General features: G+C 38.7%; 2 protein-coding genes across 6 annotated transcripts; both read left to right on the plus strand.

Moving 5' to 3' along the window:
* The first annotated feature begins 840 nt into the window (after window positions 1-840).
* On the plus strand, window positions 841-17,940 carry LOC132698093 (protein nervous wreck). 5 transcript variants are annotated; one of them, XM_060663956.1, is made up of 16 exons: window positions 841-1,468; window positions 1,984-2,127; window positions 2,188-2,273; window positions 2,344-2,625; window positions 2,679-2,837; window positions 4,200-4,285; window positions 4,346-4,668; window positions 8,445-8,796; window positions 9,535-9,713; window positions 9,843-10,106; window positions 11,852-12,038; window positions 12,376-12,554; window positions 13,147-13,321; window positions 13,392-13,426; window positions 14,672-15,026; window positions 15,086-17,940. In XM_060663956.1, the coding sequence occupies exons 1-16, from the start codon at window positions 1,448-1,450 to the stop codon at window positions 15,259-15,261; spliced, it is 3,003 nt and encodes a 1,000-aa protein (XP_060519939.1). In that variant the 5' UTR covers window positions 841-1,447; the 3' UTR covers window positions 15,262-17,940. The 5 variants fall into 5 exon arrangements, with proteins under 5 accessions (XP_060519939.1, XP_060519941.1, XP_060519942.1 ...); XM_060663958.1 differs by having other exon boundaries at window positions 8,445-8,787; XM_060663959.1 differs by lacking the exon at window positions 841-1,468 and adding an exon at window positions 1,493-1,748 and having other exon boundaries at window positions 15,077-15,214.
* Window positions 17,941-19,449: 1,509 nt separating this feature from the next.
* LOC132698110 (uncharacterized) lies at window positions 19,450-26,269 on the plus strand. Its single transcript, XM_060663987.1, has 6 exons — window positions 19,450-19,748; window positions 21,681-21,804; window positions 22,334-22,506; window positions 23,916-24,139; window positions 25,539-25,658; window positions 25,831-26,269. Exons 1-6 carry the CDS (start codon window positions 19,547-19,549, stop codon window positions 26,098-26,100), a joined length of 1,113 nt encoding a protein of 370 aa, XP_060519970.1. The 5' UTR covers window positions 19,450-19,546; the 3' UTR covers window positions 26,101-26,269.
* The last annotated feature ends 167 nt before the right edge of the window (window positions 26,270-26,436 follow it).

The following is a 26,436-nucleotide window of genomic DNA, read 5'->3' on the forward strand; positions in this document are numbered from 1 at the left end:
ACTCCTTCGCAAGATACATCTTAGAGAAATAAATTTACAATATGTTTTACTTCACAGCTTAAGCGACGCTCCTGTACAAAATATTAAAATTCCAAGTACGTCGAGTTTTAATATTAAATGAAGCGTTTTGAGAATTTGTTTAGAACATGCCGACTTCCAGCGTCTCTTGAAGATATCAGTTATGTGTTGGACAAAAAATAAATTATAAATTAATACGTCTGTCATAGAAGATTGTATACGGATTATACCAAATATGTTTTGGGTTATTTTATTTTTTTTTACCTTCGTTTAAGAGGCTGGGATTTGATTGCACCTGCAATATTTCCTTTTATCTGTCAGTTTTACTTTTTTTTCGGGATTATTAATTATTACAAAATTAAGAAATGTCAGTGTCTGACATTTTTTTTTATAAAATTTGTTACAAGCGAGGTTTGAAAAGTTCAAGATTTTGTATCCTGAGCCTGGTTATCACAATCAGGCCAAGTCATGCGAGAATTTTACAAGACCAGAGCCACACGAGACAAGTTCAAAGGGTCAAGATACACCAAAAAGGTTAGTATTAAATACCTACATTATTAAAAATGGTAAAAATTACTACCTAGGAAAAAGGGCTTCCTGGTAAGTTATCGTGAGAAAATAAGTCACAGCGATTCATCATGGACATAAACCAGAAAGATTTTAAACGAGAGCTCACAAAAAAACATAAAGGGGACGCTTTAACAGTATGAAAGGGCGCCCGATCGCTGCAGTGATTCTAACAAACTTCTAATTCTAAAAATGCCGGAAAATGGGTTTCAAAAGTGTCGGTGGTAGAAGCTGCGCCCTCTTATTGGACATCTCGGAAACATTTTTAGCGATTTCTGGCCGAGGTTAACTCTAAAAATCTTTAAATGGCATCACTCGTTTGGATTTATCTGACCGTAATACAAACATCGATCCTTTTGCTTCTGACGCGTCCGCCCACGATATGCGTAAAATCCATGGGCCGCCGATAGATGGCTCCATGTAAATTCAAATCAAATTTTAATTCGCGCGATATTCACCAAACATCAACCGCTACAAGAGATTAGAAAATTAAATTCCGATCTGTCGCGTTCGAGCAATCCGTCATATAATTTACACCATTGAGCTTTCTCGTGCCTCCCACCCCCGGCGGTGGCGGCGAGTCGATAGGAGGCCGCCTCCGCCGCGACACCGCGCCGCCGCCTCTCAAAATCGCCGCCGTCGACCGCCGTGTAAGAAGCAATCAATATGCTCGTCGGGATCGCGATTTAACAAACTGCTCCTCGAAGAGGTTCTGCAGGTATACTAGGTGGTTTTTCCGCAACCACTTTCGCGGCGTTGGTAATCGTCTTGTATTGGGTGCGGATGAGTTCCTCGTCACGGTAAAACCAGAACCCGCAGTGGGTGTGTATGGTTGAAGACGACGTAGCCATAACTGGGAGAGATGCAACCTCCTCCGAGGAAGGTGGGTGGATCTTGGCTCCGTTTTATGCCCGCCGGGCGTGTTTATGTCGGTTTTAAGTTTTAAGTCATTTCTAGATAGAAGTTATCTAAACCCAAACTTATCGATCTTTGCGAGCTCATCGCACAATCAAACTTTATGTAATCTTATCATACCCGAATGATTGAATCACACGTAATAAGGTGAATTAAGTAGGTTAACAATCCAATCGGTAGATATTAATTTTGTTAAAACTCATCGAAGAATTGGAAACATGCTCGACCACGGACGGGAAGAACGAAAGGTACGCACAGATAAAATAAGATTTTAATGTTTCGGTTTTTTGGATTTCTTTTAAAGTTGTCTCCCGTTACGTTAGACCTCCTGGTAAGATCTGCAATGTTTTCTCTTTATTGCGCTCCAGAGATCACTTCCAAATGTACTTCTACCAGAAATTGAATACAATGGTTTAACGAAGCAAAATTTTCGCTTGATGGCGTTGTCAACCCAGAAATGGAAATCGAATAATCCTCTTGCAGGGAAATTATGCGAAGTTCCTGAAGAATCTCCACTCGGAACAGATTAACAAGTTAATTTTGAAGAACCAACACGAGTGCGATTTGCTGGAGGACATCAGGACGTATACGCTGAAAAAGTCGGCCATCGAAAAATCTTATTCAGAAGTAACGTGATCGTTAAGTTTCCGCGATGCGGTTCCGATTTGCTAGATAGTTTCATTCCAGGCGCTGCTCAAAATCTCGTCGGCGTACCTGAACAAGAAGATTCCGAATATTCCCGACATCAAGTTAGAGGGAGGTGAGGAGAAATGGTAAGCACCTTTGCAGATCCGCACCCAATGGTGTACTACGAACGCCACTGGATTCTGTAATCGTTTCTAGGAACATGTGGAACGTGTGGCGTACCGTGTTGGAAGAAAACGAGAAACTGGCGAGGGCGAGACTGGCCGCCGTGGAAGTTTTCCAGCAGCAGATTGCGGACGATGCCAAGGTGCTGCGGGCGCACAAAATGCAAATGGCAAAAAAGGTGGCCGACCAGCTGGCGCTGGTACAGAAAGAGCTGCAGACTTGCGTGCAGGACCTGGACAAGACGAAAAAGTTTTACTTCGACGAAGAGCACACCGCGCACGATGTTAGAGATAAAGCGCGAGACATCGAGGAGAAGTAAGTCGCCCGTGCTTTTTCGTTCGGCGACCAACATAGTTTATTTATTCGAGGTTGAAGAAGAAGAAAGGATCGTTTTTCCAGTCGATCACGTCGTTACAGAAGAACAGCGCCAAGTTCACCACGAAACGGGATCAGCTGGATGAAAAGTCGACCGGTGCCAGAAACGATTATCTCTTGTGTTTAGCTGCCGCGAACGCTCATCAGACTAGGTAGAGTATATGAATTGCACGGGCTTTTTTTTGGTGTATTGGGGCTGTAACCATTCTGTAACGAATTGTATTGACTATTTTACTGCTGAAGGAGGGAACACAACTAGAACTAATGTTGTTTCAGTTGTTTGTGGCAATAGTCGGTTGGTGAGCTTTTAATTCTGTACACTTTTTCCCATTGAATTGGAAAGGAAGTACTTAGATACTAACTACCAATTTTACGAGTCTGATCAGGTCTGGCAGCTTAACGGCAAAGTATTTGCTATAAACAGCATGTAATGTCTACTTTCAGTCCTTAGTATATGCTTTAAAAAATGTTTTTTAGTATCCTTTTTCCCATCCCTTCTGCCAGAGAAGGAACAGGACAACGCACGTTACTAGATTCGGTCTTTGTTGTTATATATATCAAAACAGCCTGGAATTTCGTTTGTGTTTTTCTTGATTGTTAATTAAATTGTCACAATTATGAAAGTGCTAGTTAACCCGTGGTGGTGTAAAAACTCTTCACTTAGAAAGAAAGAATTCGAATTTTTTATAATGAAGATTGCAAGATAATTTTGCAATATTGCAACTGCCATTAAGTCTGTAACGGATGTTTACTATTAAACTATTTTTCAAAAATAATAAAAAAACTAACAATATATAATAAGGGAAAAAGTATTTAATTAAATGAGGGCAACCAAAATTTGATAACAATTCAAAAAATGCCAGGTATACATAATAATGTGTTTTTGTTTAAACAAATTAATATGATTTGTAATAATGCACGTATTCTAGTGATCTAGGTAGCTAGGTACTACTTAAAGACACTTCCATTTCCTGAATATGCGTATGTGCACCGCCATCAGTTTTGTTTATTAATATCAAAAATTTCTTTACTGGGTAAAATATGAGTACCGGTTTGATATACGATCTATCTACCTAATATTTCAGGTTATTTTTTGTTATTCGGACCTACCTATCAAAAATAGAATAGACAAACAACAAGAAAGCTGACTTTCCCTAAAACTTGTGTCACAAACACAAAGACAAATTGTCCACCAGCACCAATTTTTAATGTTGACATTTGATGAAGAGTTCGTTGTCTACTGCGAAAGATCAAAATGATTCACATATACATGCTAACAACCAATGATTTTGGCCAAAGCTCAAAAACAAATTAAATGTCGTTGATGTCAAGCAATTTATTTTCTTAAAATCGAAGTATCTGCTATAGTACGCTTAGTACGCTTTAGTCATAGTTCGTTCTTTTTCTCTATAGAAAATACGACTACATCATTTCTAGAACTTTGCTGTTAAGCATAGGCATGTTTCGCCTGGGCAATTTAATAACGATACACTTCGATTCTATTTATTGCCCAGGTACTTCGTCATAGATTTGCAATTGGGCATGACCGCGATGGAGAGCGGAGTCTACGACAAAGTGGCGGAATACATCTCTCTCTTAGGTGAGCCAGAAAGTTTGAATGCCTAGTCGAGTCCGCTACTCATAACCGAACAAACCGTAGGTCGTACCGAATTGCTCACTTGCTCGGCGATGCAAAACTCCTTCACGACGATCCGGGACCAGGCGAAACAACTCACCAGGGAGTACAACCTGCAATGTTGTTACTTGTACTATCCGGTACTGAAGCAGCACATACAGTACGAGTTTGAACCGTGTGACAACGACCCCGTAGACCACGTGACCGCGGAGCACGAGTCCGCCGCCGCGACCCTGAGCAAAGAGGCGCGAAGGTGGGCGACGAAGATTGCCAGGGAAAACAACAACGTCAAGGAGTACGTCAGGAAGCTCCAGTTGTACAACGCGTTAAGGGAGAGCGGACAGAAGGTAACTCATTTTTGTCGACGACAACGTTTTGACTATATCCTGACCATCTACATGGCTTATGTTTATTTTATTTATTTATTTATTTCCAACCAAATTAAATGACTGAATAATCTGTTTGTGCATTTTAACATTACGCTAATAATATTTATACAACTTCAACCTAATTTAGCAATTTACGATGGAGTGTGTGGCCAAAATGGCTGTACCCTAGATTATGGATACTACACTATATTATATTTTATATATAAGAGATATTGAAAGAGTGCCTACAGTGATACAGATAACTATAGCAATGAAAAAATGGAGCCCAGCACATTCATATTAACATTAAACGGAGAACAGCTATTTTATTATTTATTAGCCACTCCCGGAGATGGTTATTGTTTATAAATAATAGTAGTTATATAAAACATTCCGTGACTAATTGTAAACCTGAAGTTGGTACTGTTACGATATATGAACAATAACATTTAAGCACTAAGGTGAAGCTTTGGCGAAGTTAATGTGACTATTTAAATAATAAAAAAATGGTGAAAATTATTTTCGATTTTCTGAAATGGCCGTAAAGTTAGTGTTCGACTTCTAGTTTGGGTAGTTGGATAAATAATAATAACTGATGATGGTAACTGTTTGAAAATTAGTAAGAATAACCAAATCTAGTATAATAATGTCAGCTAGTGGATAAGTTTGTAATTGTATTGTAAAAAGGTAATAGAGGTAAATAATCCATTTCAATCGTTTGGTGTCCCTAATAATAAATTTACCATTTATTTAATTCTTTTTCTTCTTATATCAGCTTTTCCTTTGGAGGTTGCTGATCATCAATTAACGATAGGCCAAACCATTCTCGAAGATTGCGCAACAAAGAGATTCTTCGGCGTCCTACGCTTCGTCTAGCTACAATTTTGCCCTCCATAATGAGTTTCAGCAGCTCATATCTTGTACCGCGTGATATATGGGAACTCGAGTTTGCGTTTTTTAATGGTAAAGAGTATTTTCGAGTTCTTTGACCATTCTTCCTAACACTTCCTCGTTTGTAGTTCTACTCATCCACGAGACTCTCGGCATGCGTCTATAAGTCACACATTTCAAAAGTTTCCAACCTCCTTGTGGTTTCAGCGTCCAGTCTTCCAAGCCAAAAAGCAACACGCAAGCATTGGACCATTTTTGTTCTTACTGTTAGTGATAGGTTCGGAGCCGTCAATAGTTTTTTCATTTTTATGAAGACTTTTCTTGCCTGTTTAATGCGTGCCAGCATTTCCTGTTTATGCTGAACGTGTTCATTAATTATGGTGCCAAGTGTCTTACTTGTTCAATTGTTTTCCCGTCTATGATGAACTTGCTTCCTTTTTGCTATCGCCATCATTTTAGTCTTGTTGATGTCCATGTTGAGATCGTAATCTTTTCTAGCTTTCATTACTTTAATTTAATAGTCTCTGTAAATCCTCGAGAGAACCCGCACACAAAACTTATTGCGGAATCCAAATTGCGTGTCAGAGGTTTCAGTTTCGCAGATGTTGTGTATTCTAGCGTGCACGATTCTTGGGAGTATTTTCAGAATATGGTTCGTTAGAATTATGAGTCGGTGGTCATCACTTTTAGATGGTCGAGATTTTTTTGGGATTGGGACAAAAGTAGACAGAAACAATCATGGGGAATATTACCAGTCTTATATACGTCTCGGTAGTCAGTTACTCGTTGGTTATTGAAAAGCTGCTTTATATAAGTTCTCCAGATCTTCCGCTTATTCTCGATGTCCAAAATCATTGAATTTTGTTCGTTTCTTAAAATACGTGAGTCTCTTTTCGATCCAATATATCCTTTATCTTTTTGTGCATGTTAAAGCTATCGTATTTGCGTTACAGGTCCTCTATTTCTCTTCACGTTTCCTTCATCCAGTTCTCCTTCGCTTCGCGGATTATATTACGAATAGTGTTTTTAATAGACTTCTTTCTGCTTCGTTATTGTTTTTATGTTTTCTTCTCTCTTCCATTAGTAATAAAACTTCTTGTGTCATCCACTTCTGTTTTAGCACCCTCATGTCCTTCCCAACTATTCCTTTTTGTGTTGTTACTACGGTATCCTTAACTTTTTCCCATTTTGTGTTCTGATCCCAGGTATCGAATCCTTCATGTAGCCTATGAAATTTTTTAATTAAAAAGTTGGTAGCAGCGTTTCTTATAGTTGGCTCTTTTAGCCTATGAATATGTATATGTTCTGTTTTGCTATTTTGTTTGACTAATTGTAGTTTTATGTCGGTCATGTCTATGTAAGTATGGGGTTGTGGTCGGGTAAGTAAGTGTGTGGGTAAGCTTTTACTGCTTTTATTCCATTTTTAAATCTTTCATTCACCAAAATGTAGTCTATCTGGTTTCTAATTAAAAGGTCTTTGTTGTCTCCTGGTGCTTTAGGTGTACAGCCTCCTTTTCGGCAGTTTGAATAGTGTGTTGCTTATCACCAAGTCTTCTACTCAGAACTAGAACATGCGATCACCCCGCTCATTTCTCTCTCCTAAACCGTATGCACCAACATAGTCTTCAGATCTGCCTTCTCCAATATTTGCATTGTAGTCGCCCATAATAACAGTTAAGTCACGTTCTTTCCTCAATTTTAGAATATCCCGGAGTATAAGGTTTAATTTACCAATGTTCGTTTTGATCTGAATCATAATGATCCTATCGGAGTAGTGTAAGCAATTGATCACTGATTTACCATGATTCCGACTCTATTGTAGTGGTGATTCACATCGTTGCCCGAGTAGTGCAGTATTCTTACCAGAATCCGCACACCCAACACATCAATGCTCAACTTCTCCAATTCTGCAAGAACGTTATCCATCTTTCCTGCCTGATATAAACTACGTACATTCCACGTTGCGATTCTGATATTATTTTTAAAACACTTACCTTGATAATTGGTTGACGGGAAGATTCTTATCACCGTCTCTCCACTGAAGGCGTGCCCCGGACTAACGGCCGTCGATTCTAGGTTTTCAACCATGTGCGTTATCTTGGGAAAATAATCACTGTAGTGGTTTCCCGTTGCCTTATCCTGTATCTAATTCGGTCGCTCCTAACATGGAGAACACCGTTTGCAGCCGCCCACTCTGGGTCAGGCGCTGCTGTTGTGGACTTCTTTTAGCTTCACCTTCATCCATGGAGACCTTACCGCCAAGGGTGGCCTTACCAGTAGCTACGCTACCGCCGGCATCGTTCCTAGGATATTGAAGGTTACTGAACCCTCTCACCAGCGCTTAATAAATTAAATAAATAGCGGATAATTAAATAAATTAGGGAAAATCGGACATTAAGAACAATCCGCAAAGTGGAAATGCTTGCCAAGATTCAATTTTTTTTAGTTCTCAGTCATTTTATTCACAGTTTAGCTCAGTTTAACAGAGTTCAGAGTTTAACAGAGTTGTTGAGCTGTTCTTCGATTAAGTATTAGCGTATCTTGTTGGCACACCCGGTATATTTGTCCAAATGAGTCATAATTTATTTGTGTCTCTTAATAATGAATTTTAGATAGGTATGCAAAAAAATTAATGCAATTTTTCTTTTTTTCTTTAATTATTTCTTTTTTATAATATTACAAAAGACTGACATTTGGTACTAAACAAAACGATCCAATCAATAGTGCTTTAATCGGCACAAACTTTATTTTTGCTAACGATTAGTTTGATTTCGACAATTTCCAATTATGGATGTTTTTTTTAAATGCATTTTATTACTTTATTTATTCGATTGCTCAACGCACTGTGTGTGTGCATTGTGCAGACCGATCCCAACGATCCGAACGGACCTGACTTGGAGACCAAGATGGAGGAACTAAAGCAAAACATCAGACGATCAGAAACGGCCAAAGCTAAAGCTGAGGCGCGTATAGAATACCTCAGAAAAGGCGGCGTCAACGTCGACGAATGGCTCCAGGAAGCGGAATCGCTCAACGTTCAGGACATACAGAGATCCACTAGCTCGTTGTCAGATCATCCAAGTTCGGATTCGTTCTATGACAGCGATTTCGCGGACGGTGAGCAACCCGCTGCGCAGACGGAAGCGAAGACGGACCGCGACCTGGAGGACAACCTGCCGGACCAATTCGAAACCGCTGAGGTCGACGGTGAGTGGGGTAGGCAACGATTCCGTTATGTCACGTCATGTCTGGCATGATAATCGTTGCACAATAGTAATACAGTGATCACTAGTTTTTTGACAAGAAAACAAACAAGCGTTTCCCAAAAGAAAATGCGCATCTTACACTGGTAAGAGTACTTTCCACGTGTTTTATTTCATAGTTATAGTACGTGTTGCACACAGTTGTGCTAGTTTCCCGAAAATATGCTATGCCACACAGCTTACAGCATATCGACATCCGTATCCGTTTTTTCTTAATAGCTGATCTTATTTTTCTATAACGTTCTTTAACGCCGTTTGACATAGCTCAATAAAATTTACAGTGCAATGCAAGGCACAAGAAATATAACCCAGCGAGTAGCAGCCAGCTGCCAATTTTTATTGTTCTGGTTAACCAAATGTCAACGTTGTTGTGGTGTTATTAGCTCTTTCGTTCTTAAAATCACACAAGCAACATGCAAGACTTATCACAGGCAATAGTTTGACCTTTCGACCTGCAAACTTTATTGCGCCATTTCAAACGAGCTTTACACACCCTCATTTATTTATCAAACGATTTTGAGGTTTTCGCGTTCCCTTCCCACTTTCCTACGATAGATGGAGCCATTTTATTTTTCTTCTAACGATAACATTGTTAAGGATCATTGATAATCAGCAGCAGCACCCCGCCGACAGCTCTAGATCAAAGAATGCGGTTATGGGATGTTCTTTGATTGGTTGGTTTCGTTTACAGCTGTGCTAGAGCAAGAACGACAAAGGATAGAACAGCTGACGGCGGGCTGGGACGATCCTACCCAGGTAGACTGGGGCGCGGAAGAGTCGGCAGAGGTCGCCGCCGACGGTTTCGCGCTCGAAGGGGGTGTTCAGTCCAGCGGACCTCTGTTGAAATGTACAGCTTTATATTCATATACGGTATATGTCTTACAGTAATTTCTGACGTTGATTTATTTGCGTCGACATGCCCTTAGAACAGGGTTGTATTGAACAATGTCTCCCCGTACAAATGTCGTTAAGGAAAAAAAAATAAAAATTTGCGCACAGGCTCAAAATCCCGACGAACTGACGATTGTCGAGAACGAACAGCTCGAAGTGGTAGGCGAGGGCGACGGGGACGGGTGGCTGCGGGCACGCAACTACCGCGGCGAAGAGGGTTACGTGCCCCACAATTACCTCGACATCGAACGCGAACAGTCGGCTACCACCCCCGGTCTTCAAACGCAGATATCCTTCTCATCGGTCGATTATACGATCGACAATGAAGAGGAGGTCCAGCCGCAGACGGAAACCACCCAATCGCCCGAACAGGTAACTGGGAGCCTGTATACTTTCTATCGTCTATGGTCCGTAGCACGAATGTGTAGTGTTCCAAATCCTAAACAAAGATGGTAACATTGTCGCTAGTTGACTCGTTGCACTGTTTTTGGCAATTTTAATTTTCGCCAATATTCGTCCTCTTTGCCGGCCATTACAAAGCAAACTCCGAAATTATTCGTTATTTCGTACATTTGCTTAATAATAATCTTAGGTTTGCCGAATATGTAGCGGGTCAATCTTCTACGTACAAGTATAGCAATAGAAGAAAACAAATTTGCTTCAATAATTTATTGCCTCTGAAAGAACATCCACCAATAAAATCAACTTTTAAGGTAGGGTTTTTGGGTTTCTGTATAATATGCGCTTCGCTTTTTGCATATTATACGGGGTTTCTTATACAATCCATTTAATGTTAACTGTCACTTATTAGTAAAAGATATCGAGTGGTGACACTTAGAATTGCATATAAATTTTGATCTTTTGCATTAACAAGAGTTATTGGTGCATTTTTTCGTAAAGTTGCCCTCCAAACGAGGAGCTGTGACCACTTAGTCCGCGAATGACTTCTTCATTGCATTTCAGCAAAAATGAGGAATACCTGGTATATTGCATTTTTTTACTTCATGCGTGGATTAGGTTTCAGATAGTGCCCTTAGTATTAGACATGATGATTTTATAATCTATTTGACAGAAACTGCTCGACTATTTGTATCCCTTTATCCTTAGTACAAAATACCAGTAACTATCCATCAAATATTGACTGGATCGTGACGTCCAGTCCAATGCCAATCGGACAATTTTCCGAAGAGGCCCTAGAGGCCCGCAATAAAGAGTACAGAAGATACAAGGAACATAATGCGAGAAAATGAGGCTTGCAATAAATTGGATGTATTTCATAATTTGTTACTTTCGCCTGATCCAAAAATCGCAAATTTACGCAAAATCAAAGCCTTAAGTAAAAAAAGATTTAGTCCCGAAGCTTTCAATTTGCTAGAGCCTTTCAAAGAAAATATTAAAATTCTGGGGGAATCAGACGAACACGGCAACTGTGATTAAGCATTGATTTAAAATTAAACTTGGTATATTATTATTAAATTAAAGTTGATACTATTTAGTTTTATTTTGAAATATTTTCTGCTTTTTTCCCAAATCGGTTCCTACAAAAACTACATTTGCCGTTACCTCAGAGTTAAGAATACAAGGTGGTATGTTTCTACATTATTTCCAAAGGCAGATACTAATTTCTGGTGCAAATATTTATCACAGAATGAATTTTAGATACCGCATCTTCTATTTTCTAAATTAATGTATCATAAACACAGTGAAGCAAATTCAGTATAATGTGATAACTTGCTGTATCACATGATTTCCGACATTTCGTGTCATCCTGGCCCACTGTGCGTCGGTATCCAAGGGTTACTTTTTACAGATTTCTTGACTTCCTTAACACCGTTAGTCAGTGCCTCGACTTCTCTATCGATGAACTGTAAAAAGAATTTGTTGGTTTTTGCATAATCTAATTAATCCAAAAATCTTGTCTTCAACGGGCTTTGCAGGTAGCATATAAACGAATAATGAGCTGTATAAATGTATAAAAAGTATCTATACAGGTTTTACGATAAAAAAAACGTGAAATATGAAATTATTGGGTTAAAATTTTCTTTCTTTTACATCGGAGCAGTAGGTAGGGTCCAAAAACATAAATATATATGTGACGGATAGTTCTTTATCAACAGGTGTCTGTAATTTCGATGCCTATTCAACATAAATCTGGCGACGTTGCTGTATCATACTGCGTCGCACTATACGACTATGAGGGCGAGGGTGGCGAAGAGCTCACCTTCGAGGAAGGTCAGATCATCAAGGTGCTCAGCAAGTGCGCGCACAGTATAGACGACGGATGGTGGCAGGGTGAACTTGAGGGTGAGTTTAGTGTGGGAACGGTCGTTTTGGATTTATGGAAATTTCCAGTAGTTTCTGTCAACAGCACCTTAAAGGGATTCGGTTTTCCGATGCAAAAATTTGTTCGTACATATAACGTCTTTATTTATATAAATAGAATATTTAGATTTTCGCGTTCCGGCGTCTCTTTCCAACTAACTGACAGGCGAGCCAGGTCCTCCGCTTTTATAAGGACGTCTTTGATCTCGCACCATCCCCAAGTTTGTCGAACACAGAGGGGGCCAGCCAGGATCGGGCTCAAATCATTCGGTTCGCGCGTCACAATATATTTTTTTATAGCAAATTATTCTTCCCCCAGGTCAAATCGGCAACTTCCCGTCGCTCGTGGTGGAAGAATGCGACGAATTCGGCGAGCCGCTGACGAACCAGTGGGACGAGACACCGCCACCATCCGCTCCGCCGGTTTTCACTCCGCCAGAGATTCCCAGGTACTTAAGGGATGAAGACGAAGACGTGGAAGTTGACGAAGTCGTATCCGTAAGTGTTAGGGAGCGAACGTGCTTTTAAACACATATTTCAGTATCGCCACCAACTAAATTGAATGGTTATCTATAGAGACATATTCACTAGTAGTTATTGTCGCTTTATTTAAGAATTAAAACTTAACAACAAACAAAATAAAAATGCAAATAAAACTACTATCAAAAAGTTGTTTATTCGATTGTTTATTAGTAGTTATAATAATGCTCAAATTAAACTAGATTATAGCAACAAAATCTTTATAAACAAAAACAATTATAGGGAACCAAATAAAAACCCAATAGACATTTTACTTAACAACACAATAAATTCAATTTACCTTGATGGTTGGAGACAAAAACATACAATATAATAATTTGGCGGTTTATCGGTTTTTTGTGTCGATCGCGAATTAATTCTAATCAATAAATATGTCTTCACCCAAGCAGCTCAGACAGTCACAGTATAAACGAAACACGGATTATTCTCAGTTTATCGATCTCTGTTTATTATAGTTTTCTCTGTGGTTAAAAGTTTAGTTTCGAATGAAATGCGCAAGCGCTTATAACATACGCGCATGCGCATGTAAATATTTTCTGTTTTGGATTAGGCCGAACCGCCTCGGGTACCCGTGCCGATCTTAAATACGGAAGAACCGAATTTACCTGAAGAAGAACCGAAAAACGAGACAGACGTCACGAAACAGGCGAACTTCTCCATGGCTCTGACTAGGCACCGACACCAGCAGTATGGAAGCCAGTTCGACGAGGGCCAAGACATTCCGGGTAAGTCCGGGATTTTCCAGGTGGTTTGCTAAAGCTAACGTGTGTGTTCAATTTTGACCGCTGCCTTTAGTAATCGGAGTGCCCACCCTCGAAATTAGCGACGAGGTATGCCAATTAGCGGGACGCGTGCCTAATTTAACCCTTTACGCCACAGCTTACCAAACAGATTGGTAAGCTGTGCCACCGAGCATTAACAACGATAAGAATTGACACTCTCCGTTGTTCTCAAATGTCGAGTTCCAAGGGGTGGATCTCGATCCCAGATAATGCTAATTTTTCCTGTTTTCACTAGAGATCTTAAATTAAATTCAGATATACGAAGGATTATCAAAACGGTTAGCATTTTGTGCTAGAAAGCTATAAGGGTCACTCATGCGGAAGGCCCGGCCCTGACTGCGTCTTACAACTAACCTGATAGAACTACAACTAAATTTTACCTTAGCAAAATAATCTAAAAAATTAAATAGAAACGAGGATTTAATAAAATGGATGTTTTTTTTTCTTCTTTGAATTCGTCAGGATCAAGTAAATCCCCAACAAGAAACGAAAATACCATTTATATGTATAAAAATTCATAATTTATAGTTAATTAAGTCATATCAACTTAAAACCGCCATTTCTGTGTCAAAGAGTTGTCGATTTCAGGTAGAATCTGCTCTTTCACCATTTATTGTACCGAAATCTACGTAAAAAATGCAGATATGAACTTAAAACCCCTTTTTCTGGGACAAATGATTGGATTTTCTTCTTCATTTCAAGCAGATTATAATCAAAACCAGCATTTTCACAACTTACCGGACCGAAATCTATATTAAAGCTACAGATATCTACTTAAAAACCCTCTTTCTTAGTAGGTTTTTCTTCTTCATTTCAATCATATTCCAGTCAAAATCGGCTCTTGCGACCTATGTTTTGTCTAAAACGATATCAGCTTAAATCTTCGTTTTCTGTCAATATCGTTCAAAATCAAATCTAATTAAGTCAAATTTATACTTACCCAATACTAGTTTATTTTTGGGGAATTTTACTCGTTCATGTTTACATATTACCGTTTTGTTGTTAATAATTGTTATTTTTCTGGAGCACATATGTCCTCAATGTTATCATTTCAACAATAATTACTACTAATAGATGTTTGGTAACTACAACGGGTCCAGGTGATTGGTGATTGATGATTACTTAATATATTGCCATCAGGGTTTTGGTTAGTGTGGTAGTCGTTAGTTTTAATGATTTGTTCATTTTTGGTCAAGTGATTAATTCAATATTTCGAACGGAGACTGACTCTTGATATCGTCGTTATGGTCGGTGGATGTGCCTACGCGGCTATACCCTTCGATCCGGTTGTAGGAGGACGTCGAAATAAAGGAAGACCAACAGCCTAGCGACGGGGGTGACGATTTCGGGTTGGGCGTGGCCCAGATCGTCATAACGGCCGCTACACCAATGACGGAGGAGCCCGACCATCCGTTCCCGCCGCCGGACGAAGACGCTACGGTTAATCATAGCGAGGGCGGCGACGACGAGCCGGAGATCGAGGAGGCTGTAGATGACGTGGAACATGACGTGGTCGGCAGGCACGGGTCTGTCCAGATCACCGAACTGAAGGACACCGTCAACGACGTCATCCCAGAAGAGGACGAGCCAACGGAAGCCGACGAAGAACAACCCCCCTTGGCGGTGAGCAGCAGCACCGGAAGTGACGGTATGTCGTTTACATAATACCCTTTGACATTTTGATGACTAAACAATAAGACCATTAAGGTGAGACCACCGGCCCGAGTACGGCTGAAAATTCGGTCAGCCACGGACCGCCGCCGCCGCCCCCGACTGACGTGGATCCGCCGAAGCAGGTGGTCGGCGGTCGGGCAAGCATCCCCGACGAGCTGGAGCCGCACCAGTTGGCCAGACTGCAGGATTTGAAGGAATCGAACGCTTAAGACGCCGCCATGGAAATTGCGGGAGAGGGGTGGCGATAACGTGCTTTTTAATTATCACCAAAACGAATGACGGTGACCAAGCAAATATTTTTATAACGCGGTGAAAATTTGGAAATCAAATTTCACAAAATTGCGTAAACAGTTGCAGATATATTGTTTAAATGGCGAAGGACCTTTGAAATGTTTCCGAAAATTATTAAAAATTTTACCAGCGGATACAAAAATTCGGCTCTTGAAATTCGACATCCTGTTAAAAAGACTTATAAATCGAGGGAATTGGACCACATTTTCACGATTCTAATAATAAGATTTTCTCGCTGGTACAAAGAATGGCGATCGTTAGTTATGTTAGAGGCGTTTTGTGGAATGCTCGTAGTTGGGGCACAGAATAAAAGTCGCATATTCTGGGCTTTGAGTGTTAGCGTATAAATATTTCGGCAGATTATAAGTAATTAAGATGTTCGGTTCATGGGTAGAGAAAAAAAATATTCTAATGCAAAGGAGACCCGAGAAGTTCTCAATGTTTACGAACATTGACTCCCATGGCAATTGATTTGAGAGTGTGTAAACATTCTTTTAGCTTAGCGGGTCTCCTATTGCCAATAGGTAAAGTTACATGGAGATATACCGCGACCCAACTAATTTTTAGGGACATTGTGGCTACAGTTAATTTAGAAAAAGTTATTAATTTTATTACGCCGTTTTTAGAAAATACAGAATATTTATGAAAATATTCAGTAGTAAAGCATAGACAAAAATGGCAATTTGAAATTAGTTTGAAGCCGTGTGTTTAAATAAAGCCGAAATTCTTTTTTAAATTAGTATGGGCACGACAATAAAAAAATTACATTGACTCCCATGGCAATTGATTTGAGAGTGTGTAAACATTCTTTTAGCTTAGCGGGTCTCCTATTGCCAATAGGTAAAGTTACATGGAGATATACCGCGACCCAACTAATTTTTAGGGACATTGTGGCTACAATTAATTTAGAAAAAGTTATTAATTTTATTACGCCGTTTTTAGAAAATACAGAATATTTATGAAAATATTCAGTAGTAAAGCATAGACAAAAATGGCAATTTGAAATTAGTTTGAAGCCGTGTGTTTAAATAAAGCCGAAATTCTTTTTTAAATTAGTATGGGCACGACAATAAAAAAAAAGAGCTGTAACAACAGAAAAACCAAATTTCAATAAGTAAGTAAGTAAGACAGAGCCTAAAATATATTAAAAATCTAATAGATATGGCATCTGACTAAGCCTAAATGGAGACATTGTAGGAAAAGGCAAGACCACTTGACCATTGTTTTTTGTTCCGTGGTATAGGATCGTATAGGAAGGAAGTTTGTGTTTAACAATCCAAAGCAGGATATAAAGAGCCGATATTTATTAAAAATGTTGGCCGTTTTGTTTGTACAAGATAGGGAAGTAAGCGATTCCTTCTTCTTACTCCATATATCAATCTCAAAGAAGAGTTTTGCAATTTTTAGGTCCTAAAAATATACATGTTAATGTGGATAAACTGGGAAAGAACGAGCGTATCGCGAAACATTTTATTTACAGATTTACAGAGAAAATGTCTGTTATATAGATAAGTTTAAAGTCGCCATAGTTTCAAAGTTATATGTTGCCTAAAGCGCATGTAAATCGAGCAATAGTCTCCGGATTGGGCAGGGCTTTGAAGATGGGAAAATGGCATCCAGTTAAACTTCTTATTTTTTACATATTATGTAACTTGAACTTTATCTCAGAAAGGATACAGGATGATTTATTCGGATTGACTTGACGCAGATGATCTACAGCTGTCTGAGTCAAATATGAGTTTATTGCTTTTTTTGTGTTCTGTTTTACCAAAGCAAAATAAATATATTTGAGTCTGGGAAAACTGAAGGGGTATATCGATAACTTTTTTCTATTTTTACTGACTGACATACCAACACCATAACCTAAGAATTAGTCGGACCCGGTATAACTGAGATAAATTGAATAGCGCTTCAAACGTCCATTGTGAAGGCGCGTCCGCGCAAGTTCCTACGCAGAGGCGCGCGGTTCGTTTCCGGAGCGAGTATTTTGTTAGCAATAAGTCTGCGTTCCCTCATTTCCTTGTAAATAATAGACTGTAGTTCGGGTGGGAGTGTGACAAGAAACGAACATTGCCGAAACTAACCGCCTACGATATCAGTCGAAAACTAAGACGTCGGCAACCCGCTCGATTTTGTAAGAAATTGACTGTAAATATGTGGTTACCCTTTGGTCGCTCTAGCGGCGATGTTTTTTTTCCAATGTTGTCGCTTTTTTTGCGTCTCGCGTCGAAACGACATGGAGTTTGTGTACAAAAGTAACGTCGATAGGAAACTATATTTACTAAAATGCGCGCGCAGGCTGATAATATATTTGTATAGTTCCCCCGTCTTCTTTCAGCGGTGCCTTCTTATTGTAAAACTCCATTCTTTCACCTGTAGATATTTTCGGTTTTTTATCGTCGAATGAGGTCCTCTATAGGTATCTACAAGTTAAAATGTTTTGTTTTGGGCTTTTTCCATCCCCCCCCCGTTCGGGTTCATATATTCTTACCTCAAAGTCCCTTGCGTTTCTGGTACCAGGTATAATAGAAGGCCTTGTTCTAAACGACAAATTATGTGTAACATCAAATACAAATTAATTAAATCATTTATGTAGATTTACCTTGGGTTTCATTCTATATTGTGCCTTCAGTCTGTGACCTGCTAAAACCTTCGTACAACAAATTGCACCTACCCTAAAGAGTTCCCAAATTTTTGTTTGCTGTAACGGCTCCAACTGTCGCAATCTAGATTTAACTTTCAAAAAACAAAATTCCATCCGGAACATTTTGTCTAACCCACAGCGGCTTCTCTTGCTAGTGCGTTGTGCGACCACAATATCAAAAGACATAACAAACAAATAACAATAACTGGTATCAACTTTCATCTAAAAAAACTGCACAAACTTGAACCTTACCTCAGTGTATCTAATATTAATTATATATCATTTAGAACACTTGAAGCGGAAGTACCTATAAATAGCTAAATAATCCAATTAATTTTAATCATTCCTCGAAACCGATAATAAATAAAATAAATTTTTACGTTAATAACTTATTCGTTGTGTGCGAATTTAACGCACTCTAAAGTTCAGATTAGCTTTTCGAAGAAGAATGCAATTGTGAGGTGAATAACATTGATGAAACTTCTAACGCACGTTGCAACATCAACAAACGACACTTTAGTCACGAGCGGAACGAGTGTCTGAAAAAGTTTATAAACAGCACTACTAAAATATAGACAAGACAAGATTATAGTTAAACGGACGATGTAAAAAAATTTTATATCAAAAAGAACAGAAGATTTTAGATGATTTTTAGATAAGCTCAGAAGCTTCATATTCCCAATTTTTAAGTTCTAACCTTTTTTAATAATTTTTATACAAGATGTTTCGAAAACCAATGCGCAAAGTTGAAGGAGTGTTTCACTGTGTGAAATAAAGAGTACATGCATAAAAAAAACAAGATTACTTCAAACCAAAACATTTCGGAAACCGTTATTGCTTCTATAGCGACTTCTAATAACAGAACCTTTTTTACATATTAATGATTGAGCAAATATAATACAGGATCGTAGAAAAAGTCAGGAGCCTTTGACATTGCGAAAAGCGAGTAGCGCCCCCTACAAGAGCTAAATTATGAACAAATTTAAATTTCTCTTGTCAGAAAACCTCGATGTTTCGTTAGGTATTATTTAAGAAACTATGCAAAAAACAAAATTAAGACTTTGACACTCTGTACCTCGAAAACGAGGCATGTCAGACAACACGTTTGAAGAAACTTTTTATCTTAAGAATTTCAGACATCACCATGTGAAATATTGGACGTATTTTGAATAACACCCTGTATATGCGGTTGACGTCACGAGCATAGTTTATTTCTGGCGGATCAAGGAAATCCGCCACCCCCGTATACGTATTTTCGTGGCAAGTACTTTTTCGGGCTTGCCCGCGCTTATTTTGAGCATTATTAAGCGGACGCGCTCCATCGATAAAACCAGATAAAACCGGTCACCGGCGACTAATCGTTGGCATGGAAATATCCCACGAAGCGTGACAAAAACCCACCCCGGCAATTTCCCACGTAGGTATACGTTTCTATCCCAAGTCAGTCACCCTCCGTCGAGTTTTCAAACAAACCGGAGCTGCATATCGAATCAGACGCGCGGACTGACGTCGGATTAACTTTGAATTCGTTAGACGAACGCGTCGCTGTAAAACGCGGGATGTCGCAGGACGAAAGCGCATCCCAATCGGGATCATCCAACAGTTCCAGTCAGCTATCATTTTTTCAAGACAATCTGACGGACCTGACGTTGTACGGGAGTCCCGCGCCGACACTGGTCAGGACGGGCACCGTGGTCAGAAAGCCCAACTCGGTGCCGTTCAGGAAAGACCGCGTCGAATCAACCAGCAGCAACGAAGATGGTAAACTAAACCACCCGGTTCTTGATTAAACCACCAACTTTCGATGTCTCCAATGTACTAGGGTAAAAGTAATAATTCGTGTGTCGTTTTCAAATTCAAAACGATTTATTCCCGTTTTTACTTCTGTCAATGAACAATAAAACAAAATAAATTAAACACAAATATACCTAAATAATACAATAAAAATTATTTTATATTATAACTATATTCTAATGTTATCTAAACTATAATATAATATTAATTTTTCAAAGAAACTTCCACGGGCTACTTTAATGGCTTTTACAAAATTTCTGGATTCCTCCTGCGTCGGTTTTTGTTGAGTCGAACTAGCTAACTTTTCGCCAATCATCCTGTTAGCTTCTTCAGAGCTTTACTGAAACTGGCTCGTATTTTACTCTGTACCTGCTTTTATATTGTTTGAGGGGGGCGGAGCTAAATGAGGAGCATAAACACCGCCTCGGATGACTGATTCCCATACTGGTGACAGGTAGAGACCTGACTCGCGGTTAAGATTATTGCTTGCTTATAGATTTCTATAGACTTTAATATTGGTGGTTACTGGTGAAAGGTACTATTCTTGGATTTTTCGTTGGTAGAAGAATTGATTACATGCAAGAATTTTAGTTTTATTGAACATTTGATATGTGGTCAGTGATGTTTCGAATATAAGGAAAGACAACAGCGTGAGATTGCTTTCGGCTTCATTGCTATTGGAAGGTTGTGCTGATGTGTATTTTGTGATGGAACGGTTAATATCCTTAATGTGGAAATTATTAGAGAGAAGAGCACCCAATGTTAGCTCTGATTTTCTATTGAATTGAATATCTAAGAATGGGAGGTTGTTATTAGTTTCTATTTAAATGGTAAAACGTATGTTAGGGTGTTTAGAGTTTAAATGTCTAAGAAAATCTACTAGGGATTTCTGACCATGAGGCCAAATAACAAAAGTATCATCTACGTAGCGTTTCCATAATTTTGGTTTTAGATGGAAGGTGTCGAGAGTTTTCTTCTCAATGCATTATTTATAGAAGCCTTTGAAAATATCAACTAGACTCAAAGAACATGAAAGAGCCTCAAGACTAAGCCAAATAAACTCATCACCAGTTGCCGAACACAATCATGAAATCGTACATAAAATTTTATTCGATAAAACTAAAATTCTTGCATGTAATCAATTCTTACGAAAAATACGAGAATATTACCTTTCACCAGGGCTATAGAAATCTATAAGCAAGCAATAATCTTAACCAAGAGTCAGGTCTCTAGCTGTCACCAGTATGGGAATCAGTCATCCGAGGCGGTGTTTATGCTCCTCATTTAACTCCGCCCCCCTCAAACAATATAAAAGCAGGTACAGAGTAAAATACGAGCCAGTTTTGGTCAAGCTCTGAAGAAGCCAACAGGATGATTGGCGACTCAACAAAAACCGACGCAGGAGGAATCCAGAAGTTTTATAAATTATAATAATATTATAATATTATGCAGCAAGTTTGATAAAAATTCATTTAATCACGAGTGTGACTTGGCACGTGCAGAGAGCCTGGAGCGAGTGAGTGGAGAAATTTAGCAAAGTGTTATACTTCTTCTACGACCATTAGTTTTTGGGTCCATTTTTACAAAACAGCACGAGTACATTCACTGAGTGACATGTGACGTGACTGTCGAAATTGACACATTTCAAAACATGCCGGCAAACCTGTGGATAAATCGCTCGCAAATGTGGCCTGACGTCTAAAGCCGGTTTTCCACCAAATGGACAGTCAAGTTTATGTTTTCTTTGTGATTTTTGGAACTTAAAATGAAAAAAAGTAAACTGAAACAAACTCAAAACTCTTGTTTCCATCAAGTTCGAGTATTTTGTTTATTTTCAATGCTTTTCCACTGATTGTTTCCTTATTCTTAGTTATGACTCATTTACACTGTCTACCGTAGACGACGGGGCGCCTATCAGAGAAAGAACTGCACAAGAGAAACAATACAGACATAGTTTAGCGTCAATATCGGAAAGGCGAAGCTCGAGAAGTTCCGTTTCGAACATATCCGGCAAATCAATCAGGTAACAAGCATTGAATATGAAAAAACTAGTTCAATAAAAACTTGCGTCGTTCAACAATCAACATGGTCGCTGACAGTTTGTCAATTGAATATGACGGGATCCATTTAAATGTTTTTTGGGCTCTACATTATCTAATGCTGAAAAACATATAGCTAATAAATATCTAGTGGCCCAGCCTAATTCTTGATAACAGAAATTTTTGAACGGACAATGAAAAAAATATTCCTTTTACATTTGGGAGGGGGCATCTTTATCGCAGTTCTTCCTCCAAATCTTCGCATATCTCATTAAGTTTTCTGGGAAAACGAGTTAAGTGTATAAAAAGAAAAGAAAATAGCGCGTGAAAATTAGAGGCTTGCGCGGAAGATTCCTTTCATTTCTGCAAAAATATCATAGCCGCCTGAGGCACATCATTTTTTACCTCACTCGGGGTCACTATATTATCTAATAACTATATGCTGAAAACAATACCACAAAAAATCTGACCACAGACCACAGTCAGGGACTAAACAAGGCGAAATGATTTTAGGGCGTACAGTTCGATGGAAACTTCGTCCGACAACACAGATTACGCAGTCCGAAGCACGACCGAATCCAATCGAGAAGCTAGAACTATCACGAGTCCATCTAGCACTAACTACCTCAGCTGGATCGAGAGCGCTAGCAGCGATTATTTCGGGAGCGCGATCGTAAACGTTCAAGGTAACACGATGGCAAACATTAAAAACTGAAAAAATTAATAAAAAAGAAGTATTCTGTGGTAGATTGCTATTGGCTAAAGCCGGTGTGAAACAAGTAAAGAAGTTTATGATCGTTTTCAACGCACGAATTTTTTTTTTCGATGTTATTGTATGATGGTAATTTTCCATAGGTTCCTGCTCGTTGTTTATAGTATTCACCAACCAAAAACCGCAGATAAATAGGTCTGCTACTACAAGTGGCTCACTATAAGAGGTTAAAAAACTCATGTATTTTAGATTTTTCTTTTTATACGTTTTCTTAATACTTCCACAACAAAGTGTCGAGAAAAGTCGACTAAGGTAAAGTTGATTCGTAAATGCGAACGAATGCGTATGCTGCGAACACTTTATCTGAAAAAGATCCAAAAACACTATCAGATGATAACCGAGAAATTCTGTACAAATCGCGGGTTTTTGATTTAAAAACAATTATTGAAAAGTGTTTCTTGCAACTGATAGTAGAAACCGAACATCGGAACCGTCTTTACAACACTACCGTGCGCTACAGGACTAACTAATCTTTTGACGCTGGATGGCTGCAAAATTTTAAAACTAATAAAAAACATGAAACTATCTGCAGACTAAAATAACAGCATCAAATAGCAACTACATACACACGTAAATAATATTAAGGTTTTAAAAAGTCCAGTTGAATCTTTATATATTTACATAGGACGGAACCATATCATAACTGGAATATAAATAATAATATCGCAATTCAATTCGATTATAACAACAAAGTCTTACATATTTTCCTTTCCAATGTAAGCTAAACAAATTACTAAAACAAATGCCTACCATATGTACCCAAAAAACATGACGAAGCTAAAATGCTATTAGAGTTGAATTATCGAAACATTATTCTTTGTTATAGGAAAAGAAATCCTAAAAAAAAACTTTAGGTATTTACTATTTACCGTAACCTTACTTTTGATTTAGCTTGGGGTTGAAGCTTCATTTCATGTTCCATGAATATGACACAACCTAAACAGATGCATAAAAACAGATGGTATAAAAACAACACAATAAATTTAAAAAATAGCAATTTGTTTTAAATGTGGGCGGTTTCATTGTTTTCTACCTGTGTCCGAATTCATTCTGATCAATAAATACTAGACATTCTATGTCTTCTTTCAACTATTTCAGCTGGTACGCAGAAAGAGGGAAACAGACATAAGTCGTAACTCAATTTATTAAAATGTGGGACCTCTGAGTTGCGCTACTACGGGCACAGTTTAAATGGTACTATGAATATTTCTCATTTTTTCGGCTCTCTGTTTTAATTAGCTTTGTCATTGTCTCGTATCGAGCATATAGATCATAGATACAAGATTGCTTGTCTACGATTTTGGTTAATCTCTTTTTTTTAAGACGACACCCCCGATGTCGACAATAAGGTGGGCGAATGGAACAACTTCTGGCTGAATTACAGCAACGCGCGCTTGCGCCATCTTTCGGATCGCACATTTAGCTCAAACGGTGTCGACAGAACTGTCGACGAAACGTCGGAAGACGGCAAAAGCGGGGGTAGCTCGCAACGCGACGTCACGGACAAGAATAACTCGGCCGAGTGCGTGATGCTGACTCTGGATGAAGTACGTTGTTAAATATGATAAATTTTAATGAGTACATGTAAAGCGAGAACGGTATACTGAATATGATTTATTTTCACGTGCCGTCACGTCATATGGCTACTAGATATATAGAGACGCTGCTTTTGCTGGTAATACAGAAATGTTTGAAGCGACGATGAAAAAAGTATATTGATAGGCATGCGAAGCCATTTGAAATATTGTTTACAACCATATAGCTACTAGAACAATAGGGGCAGTGCCTATGCTTACAGTACAGAAACTCTTGAAGCAACTATGTAATTTTTTTGAGAAGGTCCATTCAACGCACGCGCGAGATTTAAAATTTCCTTATTAACCAATGGCAGCTCTAATTGCAAATTCTGACGTAGGACCCATAAGACCTTGCGGCTTACAACAAACAACATGGCCGCGGACAGATCGTCGATGTTTGGATACGGCATTTTTACGGCAGTATTTTCTCAAAATATGTCGAAATCCTAGATGCTAGATATCGCACATGAAACATCCAAGTGAAAAAATGATCAAGAGACACTTCCTATATATAGTAATTGACAAGGGGTATTTCTTATGCTTCTTCTAATAAAAATTCAACTTGTAGCTTAATTGCTTTGTTATATTTCCTGTAATTCTTGTACACTAAAACATATTACCCAAACATCCTTCGTAGCTATTTAAGTCTACCTAAAAATGTAGGGAATTATTTTTAGAAAATTCACAAATAAATATTTGTGTAAGTCTATTTTTCAGTTTGTTAAATGTCAATTATATAGGCATCACTGTTTCTTTAAGATCCTATTAGTTAAATCATATTTGCCCCATTTGCAGTAATTTGCTGAAAGAACAAAGTATTGAAAGCACATAGCACTATTATACAAGTTTGTGAGTACGTTGCGGAGATACCGACACCAAAAATTAAAACAGTAATGGCACAGGGCAGACACTTAGCTCGGCGTTGCCAATTATGTTCGAATTTCAGAGATTGCACCTTTTCTACGAAAATATTATAGCCACCGGAGGCGAATCAATTTTTACCGTGGAAGGGCCACTATATCATCTTATAGCTATATGTTTTCAACCAATAAAACTTAGCGGCGTTCGACAACCAATATGGTCGCTGAGTGTTCGTTAATAATGCAGGTTTCAGTTTAGATATAACATTTTACTGCAGTATTTTCTCATAATATGCCAATATCTTGTTAAATGATCAAGGAAAAAACTAGTCGAGTGAGTGGAGGCAACATTGCCATATGAATATTGCTCAATACACACTGTTGAAAATGCCTATGGGAAAATAACAGCACTCAAAACAGCGATTTCATGTAAAATTATGTATTTTTTTCAATCGCATATCATTGACGCTTAACCAATGGCTCCTATAATATTTGAGTAATTATTTTAGGTGAACGAAACAATAAAGTGTTCTAAAAGGATCACAGAAATTTTATTAAATGCAATGAAGCGAAATGAGACTGAAGAGGGCTCTAACGATTCTTACTATTCGCAAGCTTTATCGGGCAGGGTAAACCAAACCTAAATTCTAGTACGTTTCCACGTGGAACTGAATTCCATTCCAATTTAATTATCGACTACCAACACCGTAACGGTTGTATAAAACCCATGAAAATATGAAATTCCGTTCCAACGTGTCAACGTACTACTTATAACTTTTCAGGCCTAACATAGTTTTTTAGAATTCTGATAAGGGCAAAGTCGCAATTATCAACGTTAACCGCGAACGTTCAGTGTCCTGTGCGGATCCCCAAAACATTCAGAGGCAAAATCAAGAGTTGCTGAAAACCGCGCAGCAGTCCTCCAGCACCAGTTGCATCCACGCCATCTTGAATACGAGCGTCGCCGACATGTTAAAACGCGTGATTGCCAAACGGCGGGACGTCCTTGCGCCCGATAGTGAAAGGAGTACCATGACCAGGAACAGCTTCTCCGAATGGACAGATAAATGATTGTTGTGCAGATTAATTGTGTTCTTGTGATTTGCACGTGTTTAATAAATGTAAAAGTGAAAAAATATAAGAACGTAAAATATAAAATCAACTTCAAAAGTTTTCATTACGGATCTGAACTGTCGAGATATTTTAAACACGGCCCATCCGATGTCGGTACACGTTTGACCTCATGCGCACATTTAAGCTTCGGCGTTGCCAAATTCGTCTTCCCATCAATTATTGTTATTTTATGCTCGGTGTATCTGCCGCAATATATTTTGAGGCTTTTTAATAGTATGTTGTTCTTGTCCCATGCAGCCCCAACCTAAATTTGATGGGTAACTATGACAGGAA

This window comes from Cylas formicarius, unplaced genomic scaffold (assembly GCF_029955315.1).
Source record: "Cylas formicarius isolate icCylForm1 unplaced genomic scaffold, icCylForm1.1 PGA_scaffold_2__14_contigs__length_35257938, whole genome shotgun sequence".
NCBI lineage: Eukaryota > Metazoa > Arthropoda > Insecta > Coleoptera > Brentidae > Cylas > Cylas formicarius.

Coding starts and splice junctions, on each gene's coding strand:
- LOC132698093 (XM_060663955.1), top strand. CDS start 1,719: ATGCTCGACCACGGACGGGAAGAACGAAAG. Junction 2,626..2,678: donor GCGCGAGACATCGAGGAGAA/GTAAGTCGCCCG, acceptor TATTTATTCGAG/GTTGAAGAAGAAGAAAGGAT. Junction 4,286..4,345: donor GGAATACATCTCTCTCTTAG/GTGAGCCAGAAA, acceptor AACAAACCGTAG/GTCGTACCGAATTGCTCACT.
- LOC132698110 (XM_060663987.1), top strand. CDS start 19,547: ATGTCGCAGGACGAAAGCGCATCCCAATCGGGATCATCCAACAGTTCC. Junction 22,507..23,915: donor CGCGATCGTAAACGTTCAAG/GTAACACGATGG, acceptor CTTTTTTTTAAG/ACGACACCCCCGATGTCGAC. Junction 24,140..25,538: donor TGATGCTGACTCTGGATGAA/GTACGTTGTTAA, acceptor TAATTATTTTAG/GTGAACGAAACAATAAAGTG.